The sequence below is a fragment of the Poeciliopsis prolifica genome, unplaced genomic scaffold (assembly GCF_027474105.1).
Source record: "Poeciliopsis prolifica strain line A6 unplaced genomic scaffold, Auburn_PproV2 SCAFFOLD002, whole genome shotgun sequence".
NCBI lineage: Eukaryota > Metazoa > Chordata > Actinopteri > Cyprinodontiformes > Poeciliidae > Poeciliopsis > Poeciliopsis prolifica.
In genome coordinates, this window is record NW_026562377.1 from 17,220,430 (window position 1) to 17,247,887 (window position 27,458).

General features: G+C 39.8%; 2 protein-coding genes across 4 annotated transcripts; one reads left to right on the top strand and one right to left on the bottom strand.

Annotated features, from left to right (window-relative positions):
* Positions 1 to 555: 555 nt before the first annotated feature.
* Positions 556 to 7,938, bottom strand: acot11b (acyl-CoA thioesterase 11b). Of its 3 annotated transcripts, none has more exons than XM_055052986.1 (16): positions 7,784 to 7,938; positions 6,819 to 7,017; positions 6,581 to 6,650; positions 6,261 to 6,321; positions 6,082 to 6,183; positions 5,852 to 5,981; positions 5,617 to 5,770; positions 4,190 to 4,309; positions 3,887 to 4,025; positions 3,730 to 3,785; positions 3,326 to 3,392; positions 3,164 to 3,247; positions 2,726 to 2,859; positions 2,344 to 2,475; positions 1,349 to 1,475; positions 556 to 1,263 (listed from the first exon to the last, which is right to left on the bottom strand). In XM_055052986.1, exons 2-16 carry the CDS (start codon positions 7,006 to 7,008, stop codon positions 1,084 to 1,086), a joined length of 1,746 nt encoding a protein of 581 aa, XP_054908961.1. In that variant the 5' UTR covers positions 7,009 to 7,017; positions 7,784 to 7,938; the 3' UTR covers positions 556 to 1,083. The 3 variants fall into 3 exon arrangements, with proteins under 3 accessions (XP_054908961.1, XP_054908952.1, XP_054908968.1); XM_055052977.1 differs by having other exon boundaries at positions 5,852 to 5,987; XM_055052993.1 differs by lacking the exons at positions 6,581 to 6,650; positions 6,819 to 7,017; positions 7,784 to 7,938 and having other exon boundaries at positions 5,852 to 5,987; positions 6,082 to 6,201; positions 6,261 to 6,318.
* Positions 7,939 to 9,418: 1,480 nt separating this feature from the next.
* Positions 9,419 to 26,312, top strand: ssbp3b (single stranded DNA binding protein 3b). The gene is made up of 19 exons (XM_055044267.1): positions 9,419 to 9,425; positions 10,094 to 10,151; positions 10,839 to 10,911; positions 11,049 to 11,110; positions 11,218 to 11,302; positions 19,916 to 20,005; positions 21,003 to 21,077; positions 21,313 to 21,375; positions 22,308 to 22,371; positions 22,444 to 22,517; positions 22,715 to 22,779; positions 22,878 to 22,926; positions 23,181 to 23,216; positions 23,302 to 23,356; positions 23,445 to 23,509; positions 24,324 to 24,402; positions 24,516 to 24,544; positions 24,665 to 24,766; positions 24,891 to 26,312. The coding sequence occupies exons 1-19, from the start codon at positions 9,419 to 9,421 to the stop codon at positions 24,918 to 24,920; spliced, it is 1,161 nt and encodes a 386-aa protein (XP_054900242.1). The 3' UTR covers positions 24,921 to 26,312.
* The last annotated feature ends 1,146 nt before the right edge of the window (positions 26,313 to 27,458 follow it).

Sequence of the window (27,458 nt, forward strand, 5' to 3'; positions counted from 1 at the left end):
AAAATGCTTTTGTTTGGCCTAATGCACCATTCTAAAGTTTACTTTAAAAATATATTTCTCTATTTCTGACCAAACAATAGGTAAATGCCCTGTATTCGTATAGCGCTTTATCTAGTCCAGAAGACTCCAGAGGAATTTACGCTACAGTCATGTTGTAGCGTTTCTGAATAATGTACATCCTGAGAAAACTTTTGAGTTGTGGCAGGTCTTCTGGGGGAAACTGAGGCCTTTTTTGAGGAAAGTGTTAGTTGGAAAACATGAGTTCAAAATGCAATACAGAAGGATAATGATGTGATTCTGCAGGAATGGTGTGCTGATTCTGGACAGATTTAGTTCCTGTGATCATTAAGAGGATTGGATTTGGTTGTGTTCACACTGTACTGAGAATTACACCCATTTTCTATGAAGGTGGATTTGCATTAGACACAAACTAGTCCATATTCCTCTCCTGGACCTGTGAAACTATCAGCAGCTTTTATATAAAATGGTTTAAGAACGTTAGGAATGCAAAGTTAAAGGGTGGTGCACGTGAAAGGTTTTGGAGAACGTATTTAACAGCTTTAAAAAGTTTATTGATTAAAGTAACTCAACACATTTCATACTCAAAGCTTATGTCTATACAATAAAATCAGTTCAAATGAAATTCTATAAAACTATACATTGTTGTCTCAAATGAAAACAGTAAAGTTATACACCAAAACCACATGTAAACTTCCTAATGTTACCTTCAAATATATTAATATACAAAGTGACAAAATAATTACATTTGACCTTATCTAAAAAAATCTTTCCAGTGTTAAATGACAGTGAACTGATGGCTCACAAAATATAAATCATATATCTAGAAATTTGAATTGCACATGTTTTTCAAAAAATAATGCTAAAAAAAACTACAGAGGCATAAAATCATTTGTGCGCTGTTGCTTTGTACTTGTCTATGGAAATTACAAACTAGCAGTCCTTCATAATCTCAAAATGGCTTACTTTATGGCATATTTAAGCCCAGCACCTCCAAAGCAGTGTTAAGTCAGGATTAGAGCTGTGAAACAATGCTACTCTGTCCTGATAATGCCCCTTCTTTGCTCATGGGAGAGGGGTTTTAAATAAAAATGAAGAAGGTGGCAGAGCACCCAGGCTGTCTTTGTTGGCTTCCAGGAACTGACTGCAAGCGGAAAACGTGCTGTAGAAGCTGGAGGAGAGGCCAGCCACGTCTGTCGAGATATAGGGGAGGACACCTGGTGTGGCCTGGTTGTAGTAGGTGAACTGAAACAAAAATGGATGATCAATTTTGATACCTGCAGCAATGTGCTGTAAGCATTAGAGCTTGTGCCGCAGACATTGGGCTAACCTTGGTGACCGAACTGGACTCCTCCCAGATTGTGAAGCCAGCACAGAGCACCTCTCCCCTGGAGAAATCCTCTGTAGGCGGGTGATTGGGCAAAGTAACAGAACGCAGAGCGATCAGGTACGGGTCCCTGAGAGAGACAAAATGGAATTCTATGAAGAGTCACATATAGCACAAAAAAGATACAAAGCTATGCAGGTATAAAAGAGCAAAAATTCAATAAAAAAGTTATTCCTCAAATGAGTCGACAAACTACTTTTTTTGTCAGCATACCTTATCTAACCCAGAGGCACAAACCCTACTTGGTGAAAAAGATTGTTCTGTTAGATCTCCTGCAAAGATCAATCGGCTCAACTGTTTAAATTATTTAAACTGCAGCAAATGAACCATTTAAAAATGAATTGACAAAATGCTATCAAAATTATACTTAGCATTCTGCATGGAATTTGACCTGTTCGTATCAATATACATTGAAGAAAGAATGTGAAATAGTAAAAAGAGCAGTAACACTCTTTAGAAACCACAAGATGAGAAATATTATCTGAAATGCTAAATAAGATGAGGCCATCATTTAATTCATTTTAACACTAATAATTCACAAACAGCAATCGAGGGATGAGTATTTCTCAGCCATGGCCTCCACTCATTGACTCAGGTGTACTGAAGCAGAGACACATCCAGAACATGGAGGACAGTGGGCCCTGAGGACCGGGGTTTATCACATGCTGATGTAGAATGTCCTTCCTTGTATTTTTCCAGTCTCATAATATGGTAACATTTTGAATAAGCGACAAAGTAAGAAAGACAAAACTATTATCAAAATAAAGTGAGCAAATCATTTTAGGGCAACATGTTGAATATATTAGGTAGTTACAGGTTTATTTACTTTATTTACTCAAAAATCTGAACAAAATTGTGGTATAAATATCAGGCAACCTTATGAAATCATTTTCGAGCTGGAAAAAGAGAACATGAAATGACATGTTATTTTGCAACACCTGGAATCACATGGCTTCCTTCTAGATGCGAGCAAGATAAAGTCTTTCCCTTTGCCCCCTTTGCTGACACAGGGAGTAACCACACGATAAAGAGTGTCATCCTCATCTGCCTGGTTGATCACCTCACACTCCCTATGGTTGAAACATCAACAACAAAAAATGTAATTAGAAACATATTGAAAGTTTTCAGGCTTTTGAGTATTTGACAGTAATGTGACAAGTAAGCATTCGTCTGGAAGTTACGGTTTCCTTCATAAAAAGTCCTGTGCAAAAACCGTAAATCTTCACTGCTGGTGGCTGAGGTAAGACAGATACCGGGACAATCGAATCTTCATCTGCTGCATTTAAAGCACCATGTTTGAAATGTGTGTATGTTACTGACTCGTAATGCCGGTCCCATTCTTTCCTCCTCCTCAGGTCCGACAACAGGTGGAACACCTGCTCTGCTGGGACGCTGACGTACATCTCCACCTTGACACAAAGCATGTGGTTTTCCTCCAAAGTGTATAGTCTCACCTATCAATATGTATAAACAGAAGTTGTTTAAGGTATCAACATGTACTGTGCCAGTGAGAAATTTATATACACTCCAAGCTTGATGCCCTTTGACGATTCTTTTCCCAGGGTAAAATGACTTCATAATACACTACTTCAGTGTATTTTTGGGAGGTCAGATTTAAATGGATATTTTTTTCAAAGAAAAAAATATGTATATTTTATAGCAATTTTTCATTTAAAACCTATAATTCATATGATCAACATTCTGCTGTATCAGGACATTTGCTATTTCTAAATAATATAATGCAAAATGTAAGTTGACCTTATTTTTCTCTGAGGTTAAGACCCAGTTGTTCCGGGTATCCATGAGCTTCAGAGCTGATACGTTGTTGTAGCTCAGGTACATCTGAAAAACCAAACGGTTGAGTGAACGCCTGAGCTTACGCACCACATCTGGTGGGCTTTGATTGCTTCTCTAAGATACCTGGTTACTTAGATCCCAGGGCACAGACAGAGGCACTTCGGTTTGCTTGCATGAGATGATATATTTTCTGTAAGCATTAAGGCACAAATCAAAGACCAAATCTAACCAGTATAAACACTTATTCGGGTGAGTCCAACACGTTTGATTTTTAAATTAAAGAAACACAGATTATGCTGGAAGCAGAGTGTTTAACAGCTGAACAATGAACTTTTTATTCTTAGTAAACTCTCCAACAAAGTCTGCTCAGCTGTGAAATCCAGCCAAGCCAAGTCATTTTCTTATGAAAAATACCGCAAACGAGCTTTGTCACGCCATATTTACACAACACTATGGTTGCACCATGATCTATATATATATATATATATATATATATATATATATATGTGTGTAAAAATGTGACATACCTGTCAAGGCGAATTTTCTTTCTTGCAATAGCTTCTTTATAACGTCTTCTTCCATCCTTTACAGCACATGAAACCCCAATTTAGTTCAGTCAAACGAATGTAGATTACGTTGCAGAGCAAGGTCACCAAACGTTATTAATAAACTTTGTTAACATACCACAGGCTCGGGTCGTAGGTGTGGCAGCGTACGGGGCTTCCTGTCACTGTCCAGCACCTCAAAGGTCATAAAGGCACTATTGATATGGCGCAGAGGTTCTCCACCCTGATAGGCCTCTGCACAAACTCCCACCTCCATGCTACACAGCATCAGTAATACATTTTTTTTTTTTTCAGAGCTGCAAACACTAAGCGTACGTAAATGCAGATTGAAATCAAAGGCACTACAAATGAACATTGCTGACGTCACTTAGTTGATTCAGGGATTGTTCACTGAAATCTGTCTGGTAACGTGGAGACGCACCTGTGTTTGAAGGCGTTGTTAACAATAGCTTTCAGCACCAGCCGGTCGCCAATGTGTGACGGCCCACGAAAATGGAACATGTCTATTGTCCTCAGGGTTGGGTGGGCGTTACATAATCGGCTGGATCAAAACAGAAAAAAAGCGATGATACGGATGCGTAATTGTGCTATAGAGCACAGATACACGTCAAATGCACATCCACTCACGTATTTAAGGATATGGATGTGTTAAGTACAATATTAAATTGGGAAAATGGAACATAGCACTAGAAGCGTACATCTATAAAGATCTCAGAAAAACAAAGTGGTGATGCTCACAGGTCTCAAAAATAAAATTTTAACTCGATTTACATAAAACAGTATGTAAATCTGTGATTTCTTTGCTCCTCACAAATCATAACATGGTGGTAACCTTTTTAAACTTAAATATATATTTTTCAAAAATCCAGTCATACAGATAGCAAAACATATTTTACAGATTATGTATGTACAAGAATATAGACACTCTTCAATTTGTTCTGTATCAAACCAAAACCCAAAACTTCAAAGCATTTCTTTGGAATTATATGTCACAGAAAAATGACAGAGTACTCCATTTTTGTAAGGTACAAAGAAAATTATGCATCTTTTTTTACTTTTTTCTTTTTCAAATAAAAATGTTAAAGCATAACCTGCTTTTGTACTTAAGAATCACATTCTGTTGCAGTTACAGCTCTAGACCTCTAGAGGGTATTTCTCTAGCAGCTTTATTTTGCTTTATTGCAAAATAATTCCAATTCAGAAAGAATGGATGGACAGCATCTCTGAACATCACGTCTTACCTCAGGTTCCCAACTCTGTTTTCTTATGTATTCATGTATTCATCCCAACACATGAAAATATTTTGATCAAAACCACTCCATTGTAGATCCGATTGTATGTTGTATGTTACTGTTGTTCAGTGTCAGACTAAAGCCTTCATCAGCCTCTAACAGGTTTCCTTCCAGATTCGCTTCCCTCTGATCAACTTCACTCATCCTCCTAAACATAATCCCCACAGCATGATGCTGCCAGGGCCTGGGTGTTCAAAAGGTTCAGTTTTGCACTCATCTGTATCTGGTGGATTCCTTACACATTTGTGTGTAAGGAATCCTCTATCCTTCATGATAGAGGATTAAATTGTTTGCATTTTATTTCACTATATGAGGACATAAAATGGGTAAAATAGTAATAACAGCCATACCTCTTAGATATGTATTTGTAAGTAACAAGTGCATGCCTCCCTTTTTCCATAAAATTCTATTTTCTGATGGCTTTTTGTATAAATCTAATAGCATGCATCAAATTTGGGGTTAAAATATAAAATAATGTAAAATATTCTGAATATTTTTGCAAGCCTCTCTGAAAGTGAAGCTCTTCAAAAGAAAGAAGAGCTTCACAACTGTATACCTTGCTGCAATTGTAGCCACATTCTCCATCCAGGCCATGATCTGGCCTCCAAAAGTGCTGACTTGATGGTTGGCATGGGGTGGAAGCACCAGCTCCACGCTCTCCACTCGCGTCTTCTCAGATGGCACGGCGTCGTCATACTCCTGACATTCCCCTGATGAAAGACCCAAAAAGAAAAGGCTGTAATCTCTCTGACCTCAGAGGGCCGTGTGCTCTAAAAGCCTCGTGTCCTTACCCAGCTGAGCTGTGCTGCTGCTCAGCAGGTCTGTGATAATCTCAGCATGGATGAGTCGCATCCTCCGCCGCTCTGCCGCCAAGCTGTACTCCATCTGCTCCATTTGTGTGTAAGGAATCACCTGCTTGAGCTGTACCTTTGCACAGAAAACCAAAGCGGCCAGAAGAAGATAAGCGAGCTTCACCAAAGTGCTGGTGTGCTCGAGATCGTTTCGGTCCCCGCTCCGTTACCTTTCCAGCTTCAGTTCGTCTGGAAACAAAAGTGGCAAAGGCATGGCAAACTTTCCACTGCCTGTCAGAGTAAAGATCTTCACAAGTCACCAGTATGCCCACCTGAAATTCACACATTTACTACATTTTTATGTACGAATACGGCTGTTCAACTTGATACCATAGAGACGTCCACCAACCTCCATGCTAGACGTAAAGGCTCTGTTGACTTTGGCAATAATACTGACAACTTGTCCAACTCTGAAAGAGACAAACATGGAGGCATCTTTACTGTCAACATGATTATACTCAACACAATATTTTCCCTTTCTACCCTCAGGTATTATTTTAAGTCGACAGTAGGAAAACTAACTATAAATTGGGGTCGTTTGTCATCACTCATATTAAGAAATACAGGATGAGGCCTATTTGATTTCAATTATTTTTTAAGAAAACAATTCAAAAGGTAGTTTGGTAAATAAATCCTAAACAAATGACACAATGGTTGATAATACCTTACCCTATTGTGTGTTCGAAGTGGATGTCATCGACCGATGCAGTGACACAGGAGCAGCCTGCATGTCTCTCAGCTGGGAAAGGAGAGATTACACTAAATTGAGAGTATTTTTTACTGGCTTTACCCATTCACTTAAATCTGACAGAAGTGAGGCCGCTATATTGTGCCATTGGCCCTTCTGGCCACCGACAGCAGGCAAGGTGGGTAAAGCGTTTTGCCCCAATAAATTCTCACTCCTCACCTGACAAACAGGCTGTGGAGTCCATCCACTTCAGCAGCTGTCCCACACTCAGCTCCCCGCAATGATTGGCGTGACAGGGCAGCACGATTTGACTCATCTGCACCTCAGTGGGGTTTCTATAGACTTCCCCGGTCTCTTGGATGAGTTGGGGGTCCAGCATGATGCCTGCACCTTTCCCCTCTGATGTCATAACTCACAACTACACACAGGAAGAGACAAATTAAACAACAAACATATTTTTACACGTAACATCAAAAAAATATATACAAAAAACCAAAACACTTGTATCATTTGCTGCCAGATGTTTCCAGTTGTAGTGTGATAAAATGTAAAAAAAAAATCAAATAGAGAGAAAAGTCAAAGGAGTATGAAGTACTGTACTGAGAGTTTAAATGACAAAAGTAAAGCTATATCTACATTACAAGTGATGTAAACATGCACAACATGTTCATAAGTTGAGCAAACAACTTAGAAGTGAGAAGAAGTTAGCCAGTTTTAATGTGATCTCTCGCCACACATTCTTCAGCTTTTCATAATCTCCAGATAATCTGCAAATACGTTTCACTAAAGGCGCAAAACTTCCAACCTGCCTTGAGCTCGCTCTGAACTTCTATGGTAATTACAACTGACTGCACTCGGGATGCAACTGTGCGCACAGAATCGCTTTTTTTTTTTTTATTGCAAGCCGGGGCACGTCCTGTTAAGTGCCGCAGACAAACTATTTCAAGACGTGCAGATAAATGGGGCATTCAGGGAAGGCGTTTGCCTGGGTACGTCTAAACAGGGTCGCGCACACGGTCACCTGTTTCCACTGCGTGCGCAATTCTGGATTGATTCCCACAGAAATAACATTCCCTGCAGACTCATAACGGCGCTTCTTGAACTAAACGCGCTCGTATTTCTAAGCTGACACTGAACATATGACTTATAATGAGGGGGGGGGGGGAACACAGAAAAGAGCTTACTCAATGTATTCAAATGCAGCTGAGGTCCGATGAGGTGTTTGTTGGAGCTCATCGAACCGAACCGTGGATCTTCTTCTGGTCGCACGATCCTCGTAAAACGGAGCCGCCGAGCACGCAGCGAGTTTAATGAAGAAGTTTGGCCGCTGGAGGGAGGGGAGAGGCAGGGACACCGCCCCCCTGCAGAGCTCACAGTGTGAACGCTTTTTTTTTTTTTTAAGGTGGAACTGGAGTCCAAACACCATCCTCCAATGAAGGTGCTGTTAACTCACTAAAAAGCATCACAGGTGATCTTTTTAAGTATTCCTTTGGGACTTTAAATGCCAATTCACGGGCAGCTCAAACTTTGAGACTGTATTGGGTTTGCAACTGTGATGCAATTTGCAAACGACGCCGCGATGGGAACAGCACCAGACAAAGAAATCTGCATTTTAAATGCGATGCTTGCTGGTAACACGTTGCAAAACAAGTTGGGTTGGAGGCACGCTTCACCACTGGGTTGCATCAGCTTCCAGCACTGCTTGGAAGCGTTTTATGTTTGGGAGTTGAAGGGACCGGATGGAAACTTAAGTCTCTACTTTGTTTCCTAAAAAAAAAAAAAAATATATATATATATATATATATATATATATATATATATATATATATATATATATATATATATATATATATATATATATATATATAAATAACAAAATAAAAAGCTGAATACCTCATTTTCTTTTCAATTTCAGCAACAGTAGATGATGGGTTTGACACTGCTTGAGTGGTTGTTGGCAATAAGTTCCCTATATCCCTCTCTGAAATTGTCTTTCTAAATATAGCAATACTTTTGCCAAAAATGCTTGAATGACTGCAGATGTTGCGGCAAGACCCTTTGTTCAGCAATTATGGTTCCCTCACTCCTGCGCCTTAGATTATAATGGATGACAATCTTTCCTGAGACCATATGTTCTCTTATTTTTATTATTATTATTTTTTTGCACAAATCAAAATGGTGGGAATCTCTGGATCTTACAAAATTCAGAAAGAAAATAAAATTTTTCATAGCACGCAGCAGAGCGTTTTCTTGCCTGTCTAATAATGCTGATGCTTGTTAGGATTTTCTCAGTTGTTTCACTGAGTCAACTTCAATTGGATTGAGAGTTTTAACTAGAGGCCCAAATATTGAAGCCATTTGCTGTTTGTTTTGTCTGTAAAGTTTCTTTTAGACATTCTGAGCATAATTTGATTTTCATTCATATTAGTCATGAGTCAGATGATTGTATCAAAGTGTGTTGCTTCAAATTGGACTTGAAAACTGTGAAAATGTTTAACCAGTCCTATTCCTGCATTTTAAATTCATTTAATGAGATTTCTTTGGACTGTGTAGCTCATTGAGCAACACAGCTGCTTAGCTTGGTCTGTCTGGAAATACTTTGGGATACATTGAAGAGTCACTAAATATCAATAACATTATTACAAACGGCAGCAGTTCCCAAAGTTTGGATTACAACTATGTAACGTGTCTTGAGGTCCACTTCAGGAATTAACCTATAAACCGATGAAGAGAAAGGATGTACATATTAGAAATGTTGTGAGAAAAAATGTGTATAATCCCCAAAAACAAAAACAGGTTAGAAAACAATTAAAGGTAACATGTTGGGTAATTTATTTGATGTTGACGCTGCTGTTCTGCGATTGTAGCACTTTTTAACTGCTGTAAAAATGCAAGCATGCTCAACCAAGAGTCAGGGTCATGATCCTTGGTTGTAGAGTCATTTTGTATGTCAGAAGCTGAAAGTTTGGGAACAGCAAGATAATAATATAAATGTTGTATTGTGTTGGGAAATGGATTTTAATCTTGTTTGTATCTCGGTGTGTGTGTGCATTTTTTTCTTTTACTGAGCACATGTTTTTAACAATAACTTTTACATCGTGTGTAATCTTACTTGGTTGATCAAATAAAAGAAACTACATCCTGTTTCATGGTTCACATGTGTAATGACATCTGAAACCCAAATATCTCCTCTCGTTAAAAAATTAATAAAGCAGGCTAACGACAAACCAGAATAGCCAGTTTGTTGTTAATTAAGGGGCAATTAACAAGGGAACAGTGAATCTGTTCCTTAAATCGAGTCCTTTGAAACTGAAGCTATCGACGTCAGAACTGTAAACGGAGAGCACAAAAAGGCGGGTCTTAAAGAGATCGCTGGGTTCTCATTGGCCGCCTGTCCTGCCGCTCGCGGTGGCCCCGCCTCTTCCCCCGGACCAGGCTCGGTTGAGTCGTTGGATCGAGGAGGAGTGCGGTTGGCGGCCGCGATGGTCTGACAGATGAAATAGCGAAAAAAAGAAAGAGAAGCGAAAAAAAAAACAGCCAAGCGCGAGAAAAGTAAGCCGAGAAACGTTTATTTATTCCGCATTTTTCCGCCCGCTAAGTTGCTTTGTGTTGTTTGCTGGATGTAGGCTAGCAAGAGGCGATTTCCTCCTGCCGAGAGTGGAATTGAATGAACCGCCTTGTCTGCTCGCCATTCCTCCTCCGAGCCGTGTTTCTCCTGCCGTTAGCCGTTTGCCGTTGTTCTCCGCGCAGCCACCGGGGCTCTTGGTTTGTGTTTAGAGCGAAACTCTCTGAGACGGGGGTTTTTTTTTTGTGTGTGTGTGCGGGGTTGTCCGAGACGAGAGCACGGAAAATGAGAAAACAATAACATCGCGGCGCTACAGTGCATTGTTTTCTCTGTTGCGCTCTCTGCCTGGATAGGCTCCGCTTTCGTTACCCACAGCCCCATCAGTTCCACCAACACAGCGTTCTCAGGCTTCAAATTATACCGTTTATTTACTCGCTCGGCAACATTAAATGCTGCAAACCTTCAACAGGCTCGGCTTGTTTTCCAGTCCCCATCTAATTTTTTGGCTTGAGCTATTTGGCAGCCATTGTTCCCAGGGCCTGTAGTCGACTCAGCTCACCTCTTCATTTTGTAGGAAGAATTAATCTTACAGCAATATGTTTATAAGACCAAGCCACACATTATTATCACTTTTTAAATTTTAAAAAATATATATATTCTATTTTTCTGCACAGGTTGGCTCTATATGTCTATGAATATTTGTTACACATAGGAGCACAGAAGTCTGCACAGACCTTTTTATCAGAGGTATGTGGAATTTGGGGTAAAAGTTCAACCCTGTTTTCAACACTTTATTGAAATGCTTTTTTAACAACAACAACAAAATAAATAAATAAAATCAGTCTTAACCGAAATCTGTTGATCGTTTGTAAAACCTGTCGTAGATCCGATGGGAGAAAAACATAACCCTCGGAGAGCCCCCTGGATTCCTACATTCCTGGTGGTGGTGAGTCTCATTTCGTCGTACTGTGGCACAGTGTCCAAGGCTTGTTTGCAGTGTTTCAGTTGCTTCATGACCTCCCACACCCCCTCATGCCCTCCTCTTGTCTACAGTGTTTTCTGGGACTTGTATTGTGCTGCACCGGAGAGGAGAGAGACATGTGACCACTCCAGCGAAGCAAAGGCCTTCCATGACTATGTGAGTAGCAATCACATGGAGCTCTTTTTGAAGTCGTAGAGAATTTCTCTTTTTTTTTTCCACCTTGAGGTTTATCAATCAATCGGCCAGATATTCTTTTCCTCCCTTGATCTTAAGATCAAGTACTGAAAAAAATCTATAAGTTTTTTCCTCTGTTCAGCAAATGCATCAAATCGACTCTTTGCCTATAAATAAATAAACTAAACTAACTTCATTTTTTTTGATGCAGGTTTTGTGAGCTTCAGAAAAACACAAAGGTTTTGACGTCTAAATTGGGAAAAACATTTTCTGTTGGATTGAAAGCAAATGTCCGCATTAATCAGTCTGCAGCCATTTCTTTCCACCAAAAAAAAGTTAGATCAGCAGGTCAGAGTCAAAGAAAACGGGTTATGGTAATCTGTATTGGTTCGTCTCCTTTTTTGATTGAATTATAAAGTAATATAAACCAAATACATAATTTGCTGCTCAGATCTTAGTTTTTTGTTTAATCGTTTCATTTTGGAAAACGATCACCTCTCTCTTCCGATGTTCCTGTCCTACACAACGCCTGGTCTATTTTAGGAAAAATAATATTTTCTGCATGGTGAAGATTTTCTCTTTTTTCCAAGTATGTCTTGCGTTTTCTTTTAGTAATTTCTTATCATTCTGCACAGTTGTGCTTCAGAACCTGAGCAAATTGGACCACTTTTTAAATCTGTCAGTGGGCAAACAACGAGCTTCATAGGTTTCTGGGAAAATGAAGCTGAAGTCAGCATTTCCTGAGTCAGACCTGTCGAGCGTTCCTCCAATCCCAGCCTTCGTTGTGGAAGGGGAAAAAGGTTTAGACACATTATTAGAATATTTCTGCACACAACTTCATTTTTGTTTTGATAGTAATCTTTGGCTGCCTGTTAGTGTGTCAGCTCAAGTACATGTTGAAACATAGTGCATGCAGAGTCATAATTCTAATGGATCTGAAAGAGCAGTAGTTGGCAGATCTGTGTGCTCCCTTTCTGAGACGTCACTCACAATTTGTGCCTCATTTGGTTATACATTGTTTCTCCTATTGCAATATTTTCATATTTGCGTGATAAGGGTGTTTTGCTTGTTGATAATTATGCTATTTTGGAGATGGAACGGGGTGGGGGTTGCTTTCATTTGCTGCACAGTTTCCTGCTTTGAACCAGCACTCAAAAAAGAACATCTAAAAAAAAAAAGTCTTGTTCCGATTAAAGAAAATGTGGACTGCTTGTTTGTGGCTTCCATCCTTTCTCTCCATCTTGTATTTTCTTTTATCTTTTGGAAGGTTAAGCAGTAATTGTGCACTAAGTAAATTAAATAAGATCAGGATTTATCAGAATGAGTGCTGAAAGAACATTTGAGGTTAAGAGTTTCCAGCATAATTTAGGGTAACCCAGGACTGTGAGTGGATCTATGGTCAGCAAGGGGTTAAAATGGAGATGCCTTTGCAGATTGGATTGCTGGGTGAGTGGGTTATCATTTCCAGTCATTCAGGAAAAGTTATTTATTTTGATAGCCAGCCATGTTTTTTCCTCTTCACACTAAATGAGCACAACGCTTGTTTTCTTTCTCGTATTTTATGCTTTGACATTGACAAAAAAGTGTTAAACTTTAGAGATGCACTGGTCGCACTTTTCTGACCGACACCAACTACTAATTGGTTTATTTGTTTCACTCAGAAGAACTATAATATCTGAGAGAAAAAAATCTCACAGGTTATTGTTGTTGGAGATGCTACTTTTGAACGCAGCAGAAAATGAAGGCGTTACAAAGGATATATCTCTAAACCTGAGATTTTTGTCTTCCTTCTTTTAAAACCTTGAGAAGGGATTTAAAGTATTCACTTTTGCTTGGTGTCTTAACAGTCTCAAAATTGTCAGTTTTAATGAATTAAATGAACAAACCATTTCTCTATTACTTTTAAGGAAAACTGATTCTGATATCGGGTCAGATTAGTGCATTACTTCTAAATCTTGTGGGGCAATGGGAAAGCCGTTAAGGTTATAGATAATTTATTTTTTTGTAAAGTATCGACAATGTTTTAAATTCACAGTGTAAATAGGACCCGTGTCCTCGACTGACCCAAATAAAAACACGAAATTTAACACGAACAAAGTCTTAATCCTGTACTCGACTCTTCAGATGCTGCTTTTATTTTGAAGGGAATTGTTTTGTTTCTTGTTTTTGGTAGCTACTTTATTCTGTCGTTCTGATGAAAAGAGCGAGATTCTCCAAGACACATCAGTTTATACTGAAGTGAAGACAGATCAGGAAAGGTAGTGGAGTTTTTAATTTGAAATGAAGCTGAAATATTTATGTGGAAAATCAGAAGTGGGATGTTCTGTTGGTGGAACGCAGGCTTGTTTTCACAAAGTACAACTTTTTAGTCCAGATGTTTTTGTGAAGGATAAACATTTATGCTTAAGTCAATATAAATGTTTAGTTGTCGTGACGGTAGGTCACAGCTTGCTTCGTTGCACCGTTGCATGAAAAATTACATTTACAGTTTATTTTTAGTAAACCTAAATTGGGGAAAATCACATTCAGCCAATAGTTTGGCCCTTTTCGACAGCCACAGTTCCTTATTTGGCCCATCGGGGAGAATAATTGCTCACTCCTGGTGTAAGACCTTTAAACTGCTTTGACTGAGACAATTTTCCTCTCCTGGAAAACATTAGGCCAGTGAAGCAGCGGTAAAACAGTGTGGAGCTCTGCGAGTTCCTCTCCAACATCTTGTGGCTGCCCTCTGCTCTGATGTTGTCTCTTTGTGATTATTAGGGGTCAATCAAGTATGGGTCTCTGTGTGTGTGCGCGCTTGTGGACAGTAGTACTCATTGGACCCTTGCCTTTGTCTCGGTGTGGGGGAGGTGAGTGCCTTTCTGTTAGCCAGCAGGGATCGTAAAGCCCCTGCATATTCACTCCGGGTCTGACGATCGCTCCCCGAGGGCTCCGTCGCCATGGCGCAGCTGCTGATTGATGGCTGTCACCAAGCTGAGGGCAGATTGGAAAAAGGAAAAGGGAGTGGCATTGTGGCATATGCCCAGCATCCACCACAGTGGAGGAGCCGAGTGAATTAAAAAAAATAAATAAAATAAAAAAACTGGGGGGAGGAGCGAGATGAGAATCAGAGAATGACTATAGAGGGAGAGAGAGCATCCAGTCGGGTTTTATGGTGTTGATTGATGGTTAAACATTTACAAGCTAAACATACGAGCTGGTTTCTTTTGAGCGCCGGTTCCAGTGGAAGAAGTGAGGCTTTTAAAAGGCGTGTAGGCTGTTGGGTGGTCGCTGCTGCGGCTGAAACACCTACATCATTTCTCCTTTATCCACTTCAAATGTTAGACTTCTCTTCTTTCTGCTCGTCTCTGTTTCCCCCATACAGCTTCTTGGTCATCCTCACACTCCTCCTTTTTTTTTTCTATTTTTTGTTTTCTTCCTCCAGCATGCTCGATTGCCAACCCTAATCTTTTTGTTGTTGGAAAAGAATCACATCTGCCATTGCTGCCGTTTTCTAACATCTTTCAGTGATCTAAGTATTTATTTGACTGAGATGCCTTGAGACCTTTGAAGTACACACGTACATGTGCTGAATCATGACTAAGGGGGGAGGGTAGGCTCCTGGGTTGTTGCAAAGAAGGCCCCAGACAAGGGGGCTGCGCCTCAGGCCACGGTAAGACATCTGCCTCTTTTTGATTCCAGAAAGTCTGTAGAGACGAAGCTCATTTAAACAGCGAGCAGCATCAGTCAGTTTGGGACAGTCCACCCAGCACAGCTGTGGGGTTTACAAGCATGTGATAAAGATCTAGTTAAAAAATGCCTGGATCTCACCATGCACATTGCTTTTTTAAAATTTTTTATTATAAGTGTTGTCACTGTTGTGTGCTCTTCTGCAGCAGTATTTTTTAAACATTTGGATTGTGTAATCATTTGGTAGACATGTTAAAGTTTCATCTTTACAGGAATTTACTGCGTTAGCAAACAGGAAGGTTTCTGTCGCGATGGCCAGCATGGGGGATGAATCCATATCTGATTTTCAGACAGAAGCGTAAATCAGCCTTTGTCTACAGGAAAACAAACCGGCTCCAGTTTTGTTTTGTTAGAACATTCAACACTCTCTTGCCAGAAGAAAAATATATAAATAGTTCTGCAGGTTTTTGAGCTGTGCAATAAATTGAATTGCTCTAGGAAGCTAAGAATATATTTGACCCACTGGATGGGCCTTAATGCTCAAAAGTGATTTATACATTAAGTGGCTGAGATATTAGAGCTCACAGACTAATGACAGACTCAGTGTAGCGGTTTAAGTTCAAGAAAGGAGGCAGAACATGTTCATCTTCATCAATATTCTCATAGCACAGAGCTGAGCTGTGTATGTATTTGGTTCTTATTGTGGAACCCTTGTAATTATTGAAATTAACATAAGCAGTATAACAATTTGCCAAAATTCACTTGTTACCTTGACTAAATCAGGAGGAGTATGTTCGTTGTATTTAGGGATTGTCAGTATGTGGTCTAGATTTATTTCCACGGACATGTTCATTGTTTAGGGGCTTTGAATGAGGTTCTGTTTGCTCTGAGTCTTTTCACTCCTTTGCCAGTTGATCGCCCCCATTTTGTTTTCACACATTGCCATTCATCCCTTCCCACTTCCATTTTGTCCCCATAAATAAACCACTTTGTACACATTTAGCTTAATGTACCAGTTTGTCTAGGTATTTACTGGTGTTTTAGTTGAATTATTATGGCGATAACCTTAAAAAATACTCAAATTGAATATGTAGTTATTGTGATTGTATGTTTTCTGAAAACATTTACATTACAAAACAGTTACATCTATCAAAGGTTTTGATCTATACCAATAGACTTATGGATTATGAGAGGTTATGACCCTATTTTTAACACTGGTTGATTAAAATCCTTTGGTTTTTTTTGGCCAGTGAATATTTAAGTGGAGATTATTTTTCTTAATTCATTCAATTTGCAAACAAATTGCATTAAAATAGTTTTCTAATTCTTTATTTTTATCATTGTTGCACTTTATAGTGTATTCTCCTCAATGGTCATAGGACTAAAAAGTAACATTAAATCAATACATTTGAGCTATAATGTATTGAAAAGAGTTTCAGTAGATTTAGTAGCAAAGCATTCAATAACATTTTTTGCTTCAGGTGTGGAGTCGGCCACGTGAAAAACAAAAAAGATCTTGGATTTCTTTAGAAAATTGGTGGGAAAATATTCGATCCAAATGAAATCTCCAATGGTTTTTGAAGTACAGAAATACTGATGCTTAAAACTAACGACTCTTTAATTATGGTGTTTATGTTTCAACTTAGTTTAACCATTTTACTTGTAAATGCCTTATTTATTTTTGTAATGTAATTTGCTGGTTAAGTGCAGGTAGCCAGTTTAATCCATCCATTAGCATACTGAATATGTAAGATAAAGCAGAGTGATTAAAAAAAAGTCATTACACCAAGCTTTGTCAAAATCTGGTTGACGAAATAATTGACTCTGTAGAAATGCTACATTTTCCCCTATGATCTTATGACTCTTAATTTATTTATTTTTTGTCTTGTATGAGATGCCTTTGGAAGACGATTATTATCTATTCACAGTAAGGAGTTTTAGATCGGAAGCATCTTTCCCAGCTTTGCTTTAGCTTGTCTGCTTTTCTCACTTTCTGTGTTGGCAAAATGATTCAATTATTTTTAGTCGTGTCTTGTCACTGAAAAGCCACAGCGAGCGGGGAACGGTGGGGCGGGGGAGGTCTGCTGTGGCTGCACAGAGAAGCAGAGCACACACCCACTTAAACTTTGCAGAGCATTGGCAAACCTGTACAAGACTTAGGGAGGAAGATCTCAAAATGTTATTCTGTCTTCACAAAAAAAAAAAAAACTATTTTGATGCATTTAGTTGCCTGTGTTGGGTGTCTTTGTGAACTAGTTAATGCTACCATCAGAATAGCAATAGTAAAAAAAAAAATGCAGCTGAATGTCATGTTGCTAAAGACATTATTAGCATCAGAGTTTCACTTCTTATGGCAAAAAACGATTATTATGTAATTTTTGTATTAATCTCCCACAGTGCCGTTCTGTTGGTACACCTGTCAGGCCTTGCAGGTTAGATAACCACATTACTGGATGACTCTCTCCACGACAGCTTAATGGGTGCAGTCCTAACGTCATCATTCGCTCTGACTGGTCTGAGCAGTTCTCACCTTGTGAAACGGGTTGAGTTTTATATTTTATGCAAAAGCATTTTGCTCCATTCTCACCATGAAACAGTGTTTTCTTTGTGTGAGTTCCTCCTCCTTGGTTGCAGACTTTGGCGTCAGGTCCAAAAGATATTTATTGATTACTTGATGTGAAGACAATCTGCTTTATGGGAAGTGTTTCAAAATGTGCTTGTTGGATAGTATACCTGACAGAAACGGCAATGTTAAATCCTGACGTAATGGACACCAGGATGCGTGCATGTAAATATCATGTCATGTTTGTAGGCCTGTGTGTTATAAAGTCAATGTTTTCCACAAAGATAAACAACAAACCTCATGATTAAATGTCTGAAGGCACTGATTGCAGAATAATAAACTAATGTGAACATGCTAAATAGTTCTGTTAAGTTTTGCTCTTTTTGATATTTTAAAACAAAGACAGTTCAGATTCAGAACATCATCTCAGCAATGCAGTTACACATGAATGTGAAGTATGAAATGAAACAATGTCACTTGTTGTAGCTGCATACATTTTCAACACAGAATTGACTGAAGTTGCAGAGATGGTAAAAAAAACAAGTCTGTGTTAGCTGATCATCCCATCTCCACAGGGTTTGTAGAGAAGACGTCGTATGTCACAGCAGAAATGGGGGAAATTGCTCCGACCTGAATTTTGTGGTGATTTTTGATTTCTGGTTTTTGTTAGTGTTTGATGTGTCAGTGCCTATTTCAGGCTTTAACAGTTTCTCCCTGAAAATTGAGGGGTTATTATGACTATGAGAGCAGAGGCAATGTCACACAGTGTGAGTGATAAAGCAAATATGAAATAGGGTTTTGATATTTTTAAAACAAAGACAAAATTGTCATGGAGTTAACATCTTCTGAATTTTTTCAACATTATATCGATTTGTTTGGCTAACAGTCTCTATTCCTTATGAAATATCAATCCTGACAGCAGCTCTTTGTTCTTCACAAACACAAATAATGCTTTTGAAAAACATTCCCATTTATAATGCGCTTCTTTAGGAACCCAGTCTCATAAAGAAGTGTGATTTGTATCCCTAAGCTGTACAAGGTAACCATAGTTTCAAATTTATTGGTATTCATTGATGCTTTCATTGAATAAGCAGTGGTGAAAATGGTGACACTATCAATGCAGACAATACAGACAGTTTTGTGGGGTTTTAAACCTCGTTGATTGGGTTTATTGTGACAACATAAATGAGCGCACAATGATTATCATTTCCTATGATGACAATCCAAATTGTTATCATAGGAAATTGATCATGATAAACAATATGATAAATGCCCACCGCTCCTGTGCAGCCTTCCTGTTATCTGTTGAAAATGTCCCTCTCTCTCATAGACACATTGAACTGCATAGAGGTCTTGACATGTCATTGCAAATATATGCTTTTAAATGGCATTTCAACATATTTATACTTGCAATAACTTCACATTAAAACCTCTAACTTATACTGAAAACGTCTAACTCTTCCCCCTAACAACCTGGAAGAAGTTGTTGTCACGGTTACTCGGTATAATTGGGTGCATTCACTAGTTGGGAAAGATCAGATTTCTGTCACCAAATTTGCATCCCTTGTTTTTCATTAACAGGAATCTTTAACTTGGGATCAGAACTCAGTTAAAAATCAAAAAAGAAGCAGCGTGCGTATTTCCCGTCTCTGAGGGAACCGACATTTCCCTATGGTCTCACTTCTCTCCTCACCGAGGTATTTCACAGGGGCTGCCTGGGCAGATATAATTAGGGAGGGTGCAGTCGATAAAAAGGAGGGTGTTGGCGATTGACCAGTGATGTCTGCAGGCCTGAGACGCTACAGCGCAGCTCTGCCACCGTGGATGCTGATACACACGTTCTTGTTGTTTTCGTTGCCTGTTCGCCTCCGTCTACCCGCAACAATCTGGGGTAAGATCAGCTTCAGTCGCTGTTCCCTGGAAGCTGAACCCCATGGCTCAGAAGACATTAGCTCATCTCGGATTGCTTCAGCTACAGGGGAGGAAAAACTCAGTCAATTAGGAGCGTGTGACCGAAGCAAATGGCACATTAGTGAATTAGGGCTGTGGTTTGAGCAGGAAATAGGCCCAGCTTGCCCCTGCTGTGCAGCAGCACTTTGGAGCCTCTGACTCAGTGCATCCCTCTGATACTTATCTGATCGCGCTGGATCCCAATCAGCAGGACTCAGACCGCTATAAAGACTCCACCAATACCTTATTGAGGCTCTGAGACTGCAACATGTCAAGTCGATTAAGCTCCTACAGAAAATACATGAGGGTTTTCACTCACGTGTTCATATGAGGCTCATGAAAGCAGCAGTTTGTGTAGCCATGAGCTCACATTGCGCAGAACAATAAGCGGTTTCATTTTTTATGCTTGTCAGAGTGCTGCAGCAGCGCCCAGCCCTGTGATGGGGGGGATGCCTCCAGGTGAGGGCATGCCAGGGGGACCGATGCCACCGGGCTTTTTCCAAGTAAGTCCATACCCACAGCTAAACACACTTAAACTGATTCAAACACATTTTATTTACGACAGAATTAAATAAGTAGATCGTCATCATGTCTCCGTCTTCCATGTTTTAATCCTATTTAGTGTGTTGTACAACCTTTCTACACTGGCGCTTCTGAATGTGTTACATTTACTCTGCTTAGCTTGGCAGACTTTTTATAAACGTGGATGTTCTGTCAGCCTGAACCCCTCCTGTGTTGTGAACAGGCAGGCGTGGTCCGGCCATTTCCCTCTAATGTGGAAATCGAAAGGTGCAGCACCTACTGTAAATCGATAACTCTATAGAATAAAGTCTTTACAGGCACCTGTGTGGAAATGACTTGTTGGGGAAGCGATTCATCACTAATCCAATAGATTTCTCTCCTTTTTAAAAAAAATTAATTACAAGTGACAACGATGCAATGAATCACACCCCACCCCCTCTGGTTAATATCAGAAGTCATTTTGACAACCATAAATGAGCGCACACACACTCCCACTAACCATAGCAAAAAGCAAATGAGGCAGTTCAATTAGCCTCTCTCATTCTGTCAGATCAGCAACATTAGTGCCAAAGTGCCAGTGTTTAGTGTTGTTATAAAGCTAATTGCATACAGCTTAATTGATGCTGTTAATTCAGGGAAATTAGCGCTGATAACATGCTGCATGCAGCAGGCTTCTTAATGCCTTGAGTGACAGGCGAAAGAGCCCACATCCTCTCCATCACTGTCTCTTTTCTCTCGTTCCGGGCTATCATTTGCTTGTTCTCCTCTGCTTTGTACATGAAAATGAGCACCATGTCTTTGTACTTTTTGGCACCATGCTTTGGTTCTGGCATTTCAGCTGTCTTCTGCCCTGTAGTAACCTTGCTTCTCTCGATGCTCCTTCTTGGATTCTCCTTTTCGCTTTCCCCCCCACCCCCGCTTCCCTGTCTCTTTTCTATCTCCCCCCTCCGTGCCTCATTATTCTGCGTGATGCTGCAGGGTCCACCTGGTCCCCAGGGCTCTCCTCACCCTCAGCCTCCTCCCCCTAACAGTATGATGGGACCACACAGTCAGGTAATGCTATCTTTCTTTCCTTCTGCATTTCTCTCTGTTCTTCCTTCTCTCTTGTTATTCTGTCTGCAGTCATGTGGGAACGCAGATTCTCGAAGGTGATGCTTCATGCTCCGGGATTTGCTCAAGCTTCCGATGCATTAGCAGCTTTTACAGTTCACTGTTCATCAATGAAAATTAGAGCAATGTTACCTGAATTTCATGTTTGGAATAAAGAAACCTTGTGTTTGTGTTGTAGTCCTTCATGTCGCCTCGTTTCGCTGGAGGCCCGAGAGGTCCCCCCATGAGGATGCCCAACCAGGTAGCGCACACACCTCCTTCACAGCAGTGTGGATCTCTGATATAAGGGTGTTTTCACACCTGGTTGGTTGATAGACTAGGTTCACCTGGGGACCAAAATTTTCAACATTTGTTACATTTTCACCTGGTGCGGTTTGGGTTCACACTGCACTGTGTCAAACCAACCAGACCAAAAGATTTGGTTGCCTATGGTGGCGCTACACTAAGAACTTCTGAAGAAAATGACTTGAAAACCTCTGAAGTAGAAATGAGCGTAACTTCCTTTTCAAAAAATATAAATAAAAATTGTGTAGCATAACATTTTAGTGGTTGGTTTTGTCTTTGGTAAAAAACCACGAAGGCTGGACTCTAGCATTTGTTTTGGTTGTATTTACCCAGAATGCCCTGCGCTATAGTCTACTCTAAAAGCTTTTTGGAGCTTTGTAATATACATTTGTATATGTGGATGCATGCACAGTTTGAATAAACTGTGGTAGAGTTCACTAAAATCAAAACAAGACAAAGGTGTTTTTTTTTTAAACAAAGCGGTATAGAGTTTGCTATTTTGGTCCACATTAGTTTGATTACATATTCACATATCCCCAAACGAACCAAACTTTCAAGAAAAGCGAACAAGAGTTTGATTAAAGCAGACTAAACAGGGTTGGTGTGAACGCATCCTTCCTCATCCATTTCTGCATTCATGTTTTGCCAATCCCATATTTAAACTCTGACCACTGGACACATTTTGCTATAAATTCATAGTGTAGTTTTTTGTATTCATACTCTAGGGACTAGATGAGAAAAGACAGATTCATTGTGGAAAGTTTGAAATGTCTTGGATTTTGACATGACAAATGGGAATCCTGGAAATATGGTAGTTAGAAAAAAAATGGATTCCTTGTTGCTTAACATATTTTAACTTACACCATATTTGTGTTTTGTTTCTCCCAGACCCCTGGCGGAGGACCTGGTCCTCATCCCATGTTGCCCAACATGGATCCTACACGACCACAAGGTACAGATTTGCACCACAACTACTTTTCATATTTCTGTCTGGTTTACTGAAAGTCCCCGTTTATTCCTCCAGGCCATCCTAATTTGGGGCCAATGCAGAGAATGAGTGGCCCTCGTGGCATGGGGCCCATGGGGCCCGGCCCTCAGGTAGGCTCTCAGTTTGTGCAGAATACATTGCTGCTTTCTTCCTGATCACAATGTCCTTTTTGTTCATTTCTGTGCAGACACCAAGCCTTAAGCAAATTCATTTTGTAGACATATGGCCAGCTCTGTTACCACAGCAACCAAATTGCATCTAATGTTTGAAATGAAATTTATTGTAAAAAGTTTTGATGTCTCTGCAGAACTTCGGTGGTGGTATGAGGCCTCCACACAACGCCATGGGTCCTGGTATGCCAGGAGTGAACATGTGAGATCTTTGGTCCTTTTAAAGATTTTTGCACAATTTTCTTCATAAGTTAAAAAAGAAAAACAACAACCCAGATTTTTACCTTCTTTACCTTCTAGGGGCCAAGGGACAGGTCGACCATGGCCCAATCCTAACAATGCCAACACTGTGAGTACGACTGCACCACAAAACGCATGCATACAGCCAGAGAAATGATGTTTTAGATTGCTTTTTTTACTTCCCTCCTCTGTTCTGGTCTGGGATGTAATTGTGGTATTATATGTCATAGTTTCCACAGATGGTTGGACAGCCAGCTGTAATGGCATTAGGATGATGGGATGATAAATGATGACAGCTTGGGGTGTAGAAAGGGTTTGCGCTCTCACTCTCTCAGTCTGTAATGTTTCTGTCTTTGGTTTCAGATGCCTTACTCATCACCCTCTCCTGGCGCGTACGGGGTGAGGATGGACGCTCACATTTTACAGAAATGGTTTTATTTCTTGAATAAATACCTGTAATGTGTCTTCATTTGTTTTTCCAAAGGGGGCATCTGGCGGTGGAGGTCCTCCTGGAACTCCCATTATGCCCAGCCCTGCAGGTTGGTGCTTCTCATATAAAATACCTGCTTTCAGACGTGTTCCTCCTGCCACACATTTTCATGTATGATGTCATTTTATCCCTTTTAGACTCAAACAACTCTGGTGACAACTTGTATACTATGATCAACACTGGACCAGGCAACCGAAATAATGTAAGAAAATCCATCTTAATTTCATTGAGTTAATGTGGTGGCTTTTATAATATGCATCTTTTTACAGATAACCATTTAAAAAGCCAGACTTGTGAATGAAATGGGATCAGGCAGGAAAAAAAAAAAAAACATTTCCTATAAGAAGGATTTATGCTTTCTTATGTTTTAGGGGTTGAAGTGTTTGAATAAAACTCCCTAGTTCCATTTCTAGAACCAGTTCTGAAGGGACACGTCATTGACACTGAAGTGAATGTCTGTAATTGAGATAGATTGCAATACATTTGTCCTCACATATCACATTAAATACTTCACTGTATCTGCAAACAGATGTTTTAATGTCAGAAGGCAACTTTGAATTATTGTGTCAAACAATAATTAAAGGCGGTTCAGACCAGCTGATGCCTCATTGGCAGTGGCCTGCAGGAATCACACATGGAGAATTTATTTAAACAAGATACTAAAATAGTGTTTCTACAAGGTTATGACAAAAGTTGTGTTCAGCTTTTTCTGCAAGCCTTTCACAGAATACAGTTTCTCCTAACTGTACGTTTGATTCCATTGTCTACCACCGGCTCCTCCATCCAGCAGAAAGTAGTAGCTCTTTCTTCTTCTTGTGCTGGGCGTTTGCATCGTTACTGCTCTACAACATTGAACTTCCCTGCTGCTCATCTAAATTTAAAAAAGTTTGACTTTCCCCACAAACTTTACAATAACTGCAGTTGGCTTTGGAGCACATAGTTGAGTTGCATTAATACAACAGCCTGTGCAGTGGTGCAGGTGTAAGTGAATCATTATCACTTTTTTACCCGCTCAGTTCCCTATGGGCCCAGGCTCTGACGGGCCCCTGGGAGCCATGGCTGGGATGGAACCACACCACATGAATGGATCACTAGGTAACACTACAAGCTATTAACGATCAACACACACACGTTTTAATGCTTTGACTTCCATAAAGACCAAAGCTGCACGTTTCTTTTTTTCTTGTCATGGTTGCTTTCTTGTGCAGGCTCTGGAGACATGGATGGAATGAACAAGGTAAATCATGTGGCCATACTCTTCTGTTTGTTTGTTTTTTTTTTGTTTTCATTTAAAGTGGAATGATGTCCTATACGTTTAAGAAGAAAGAAAATCAGACTGTGATCTTCTTGCTTCCAGAATTCCCCAAACAATTTAAGTGGCATTAGCAATCCACCCGGGACCCCGCGGGATGACGGAGAGCTGAGTGGAAACTTCCTCCACTCCTTCCAGAGTGAGAACGTGAGTGGCTTTTCTTTTTTAGCCTCCTCACCAAATGACCCTAGCAGTAAAGCTTCAGGGAACACGTTGACCTGAAAACCTGCGCCGTCATTAATCCTTATCCTCCGCTTTGTTTCTTCCACAGTACTCTCCCACCATGACGATGAGTGTGTGACCCCCTTCTCCTTCCACCTCCGTCCCATCGCCTCCCACCCCTCAAACCCCACCCAGCATTATTTGCCATCATTCCAAGGATCTGAACTCGCAACCGAAAAATGGCCAAAACACATCAGCGCCAAAATCAGGGACAGGCGCCATTTTGGTTCCACACTAATGCCAGAATGCAAGCGACCACTGCTCCTTACTCAAAATGAAGGACAATTTTCTCCATCTATTACAGCCACATGTGACAGAAACCAGCTACTGAAATGCAAACATGACACGTTTTATGTTCCTTTTGCAGAAGCCCCCCTTCCATTGCCACCGAGTCCCATCAACCTTCCTCAGTGAACAGGAAAAAAAAAGAAAAAAGGTTGACGTTTACCTCTTGTACATTTCAATGATCGCTTCGTGGTGCAAAATGTGCAGGAAATATCCGCTTTTGTCATTTAAACACTGGAGAGTGTGCATATGCATTGTGAGCTTGGAACGTCTTTGTCTTGTCCTTTTTATTTTATAATTTTTTTTTATATATATAAACATATATATATATATATTTTGCCATGCATACCGTTTCACTATGTTGGGTGACATAGGATTCTGAATTTGCCTTTTCCCCATGTCCCCCAGCGGCCACCTTTAATAATAATGTACTACTCCCTTCTGAACCAGTCCTTCTATTTAAAGAGATTTTAAGGGTAAAATGTGTGAGAGAAATGTGGCTTTTACTTTTCCTCATATCCTATTGATCCAGTTTGATCCTTTTCCGGCCTATTGTTGACAGCTAAACGGCTCCACTCTCTGAGCTGCTTCGTTCAAACAGCTGGACTGCTGCGGCTGCTGTTTGCTGTCAGGTGAAGCCAGACTTTGGCATAGGAAGTGAGTGCATGAGTGCTGAGGGTTTGTGTACAACATACTACCTAGTGCTGCTCTTCTCTATGTGGACACCTGCTTTAAGATGTGGTGTGTATCTCCTTACCTGCCTGTGCTTAACACTCTGTGCTCCTCATCGTTGTAGCCTTCCGTGTTTTTTGTCTTTTTGGTTTCGTTTCGATAAAATGGCCCGTTTGTTTATATCACTGGTCGCCCCCATTTAACCTCCCCCCTTTTAGTCCAACTTTTTTTTTTTTTTAATATTTTGATAAAAAAAAAACTTTGACTACGTATATTGCCTCAGTTATTCAGTTGGTCAAAGCTTTCTAAACTGATTCTAGTAGGGGTCATTATAAAGTTAGCATCAGTCTTGTAAATGTGATGAGAAGTTTTTGTTCTATTTTGTTTAGTTTTTTTTTTTTCCTGTGAACATTACACATTATACACATCTGTTCTATGTTGCCTTTATTTGCTGATATTTTTTTATTTCAAATTGAGGAAAGATTGCTTGTTAATATAATTTTACAATAACTTATTTCACTGTGTGAGTTTTTATTTGGGCTGAATGTAGATAACATGGTCCAGACTTATGGAGGTGCACCTTAAGACATCAGGAAACCATTGTCAACTCAATTTGTTTCGGCGATTCATTTCAAAGCCTGATCCTGATATAAATTCAAAACTATATAAAACTACAAGTGTAGAACATACCAAATGCTAATTTCTAGTAATTTTTTTGTTTTTGAAACTAGCAAGCACTCAAAATGCAGTTTCTCAGAAAATTTGAACGATCTATAACATGAATTTTGATACATAATTTTAATAGCCTGCAGAATATTGTGGTGACTAGATGACTGACCTGCATTGGAGGTGTTGACCTGGTTGTATCCATGATAGCAGTGCATGACATCAGGATCATATACCATTGCTAAAAGTTACAATCTCGATTATGTTAAACCCACATTGACGAAACAATTCTACAATGTTCCCACTGCTTTCTGTGAATTTCAGCATCTCAGCCATTAACCAGTCATCCAGATAGTTGGTGTCCATTTAAATAAACGTATTTTACTGAGGTCAAATTGATAATAATGTTCTATTGAATATTGAGTCCAAGCAGCAATGATGTCAGCAGGATATATTCTGCAGCTCTAGCTAAAGTATATTAATGGAAAGTTGAGTGGAGGGAAAAAGTTTAATAAAAAGGGTGTGTGTACTGCAGTTGGAGTCATTGCTTTAGTAACCAACAGACAGAGACATGGGCTACAACTCGTACATTCCTTGTTAAGCCTCTACTGAACCCGAGACGACATGAAAAGTGATTAAGTAGAAAGGTTAGACTTTTGCTCAATTCTGGAAACGTTCTTATCTTCCAGATGAAAGGGCATTTTTTATTGGAAAATCAAGGTCCCAGAATCTAGAAAGCGATTTATAGAGCCGTGACATTCTCTGTTGTTGGTCCTCTGTTGTTTTTTGCGCCGGATTACAAACCACTTGATGTTTCCTTCTGCTCTCAAGCATTACAGAGGTGCATACTTTCTTTTCATTGTCGTCGAAGTAAAAAGTTTCTATATCTGCTTTGATGGCTGTGGTGTTACTGTGATGGACTGACCAGCAAGCTCACCTGTATTGTCAAGAGGAAGCTGAGACACCAAAACCAACCAATCAGATGAACTGAAGG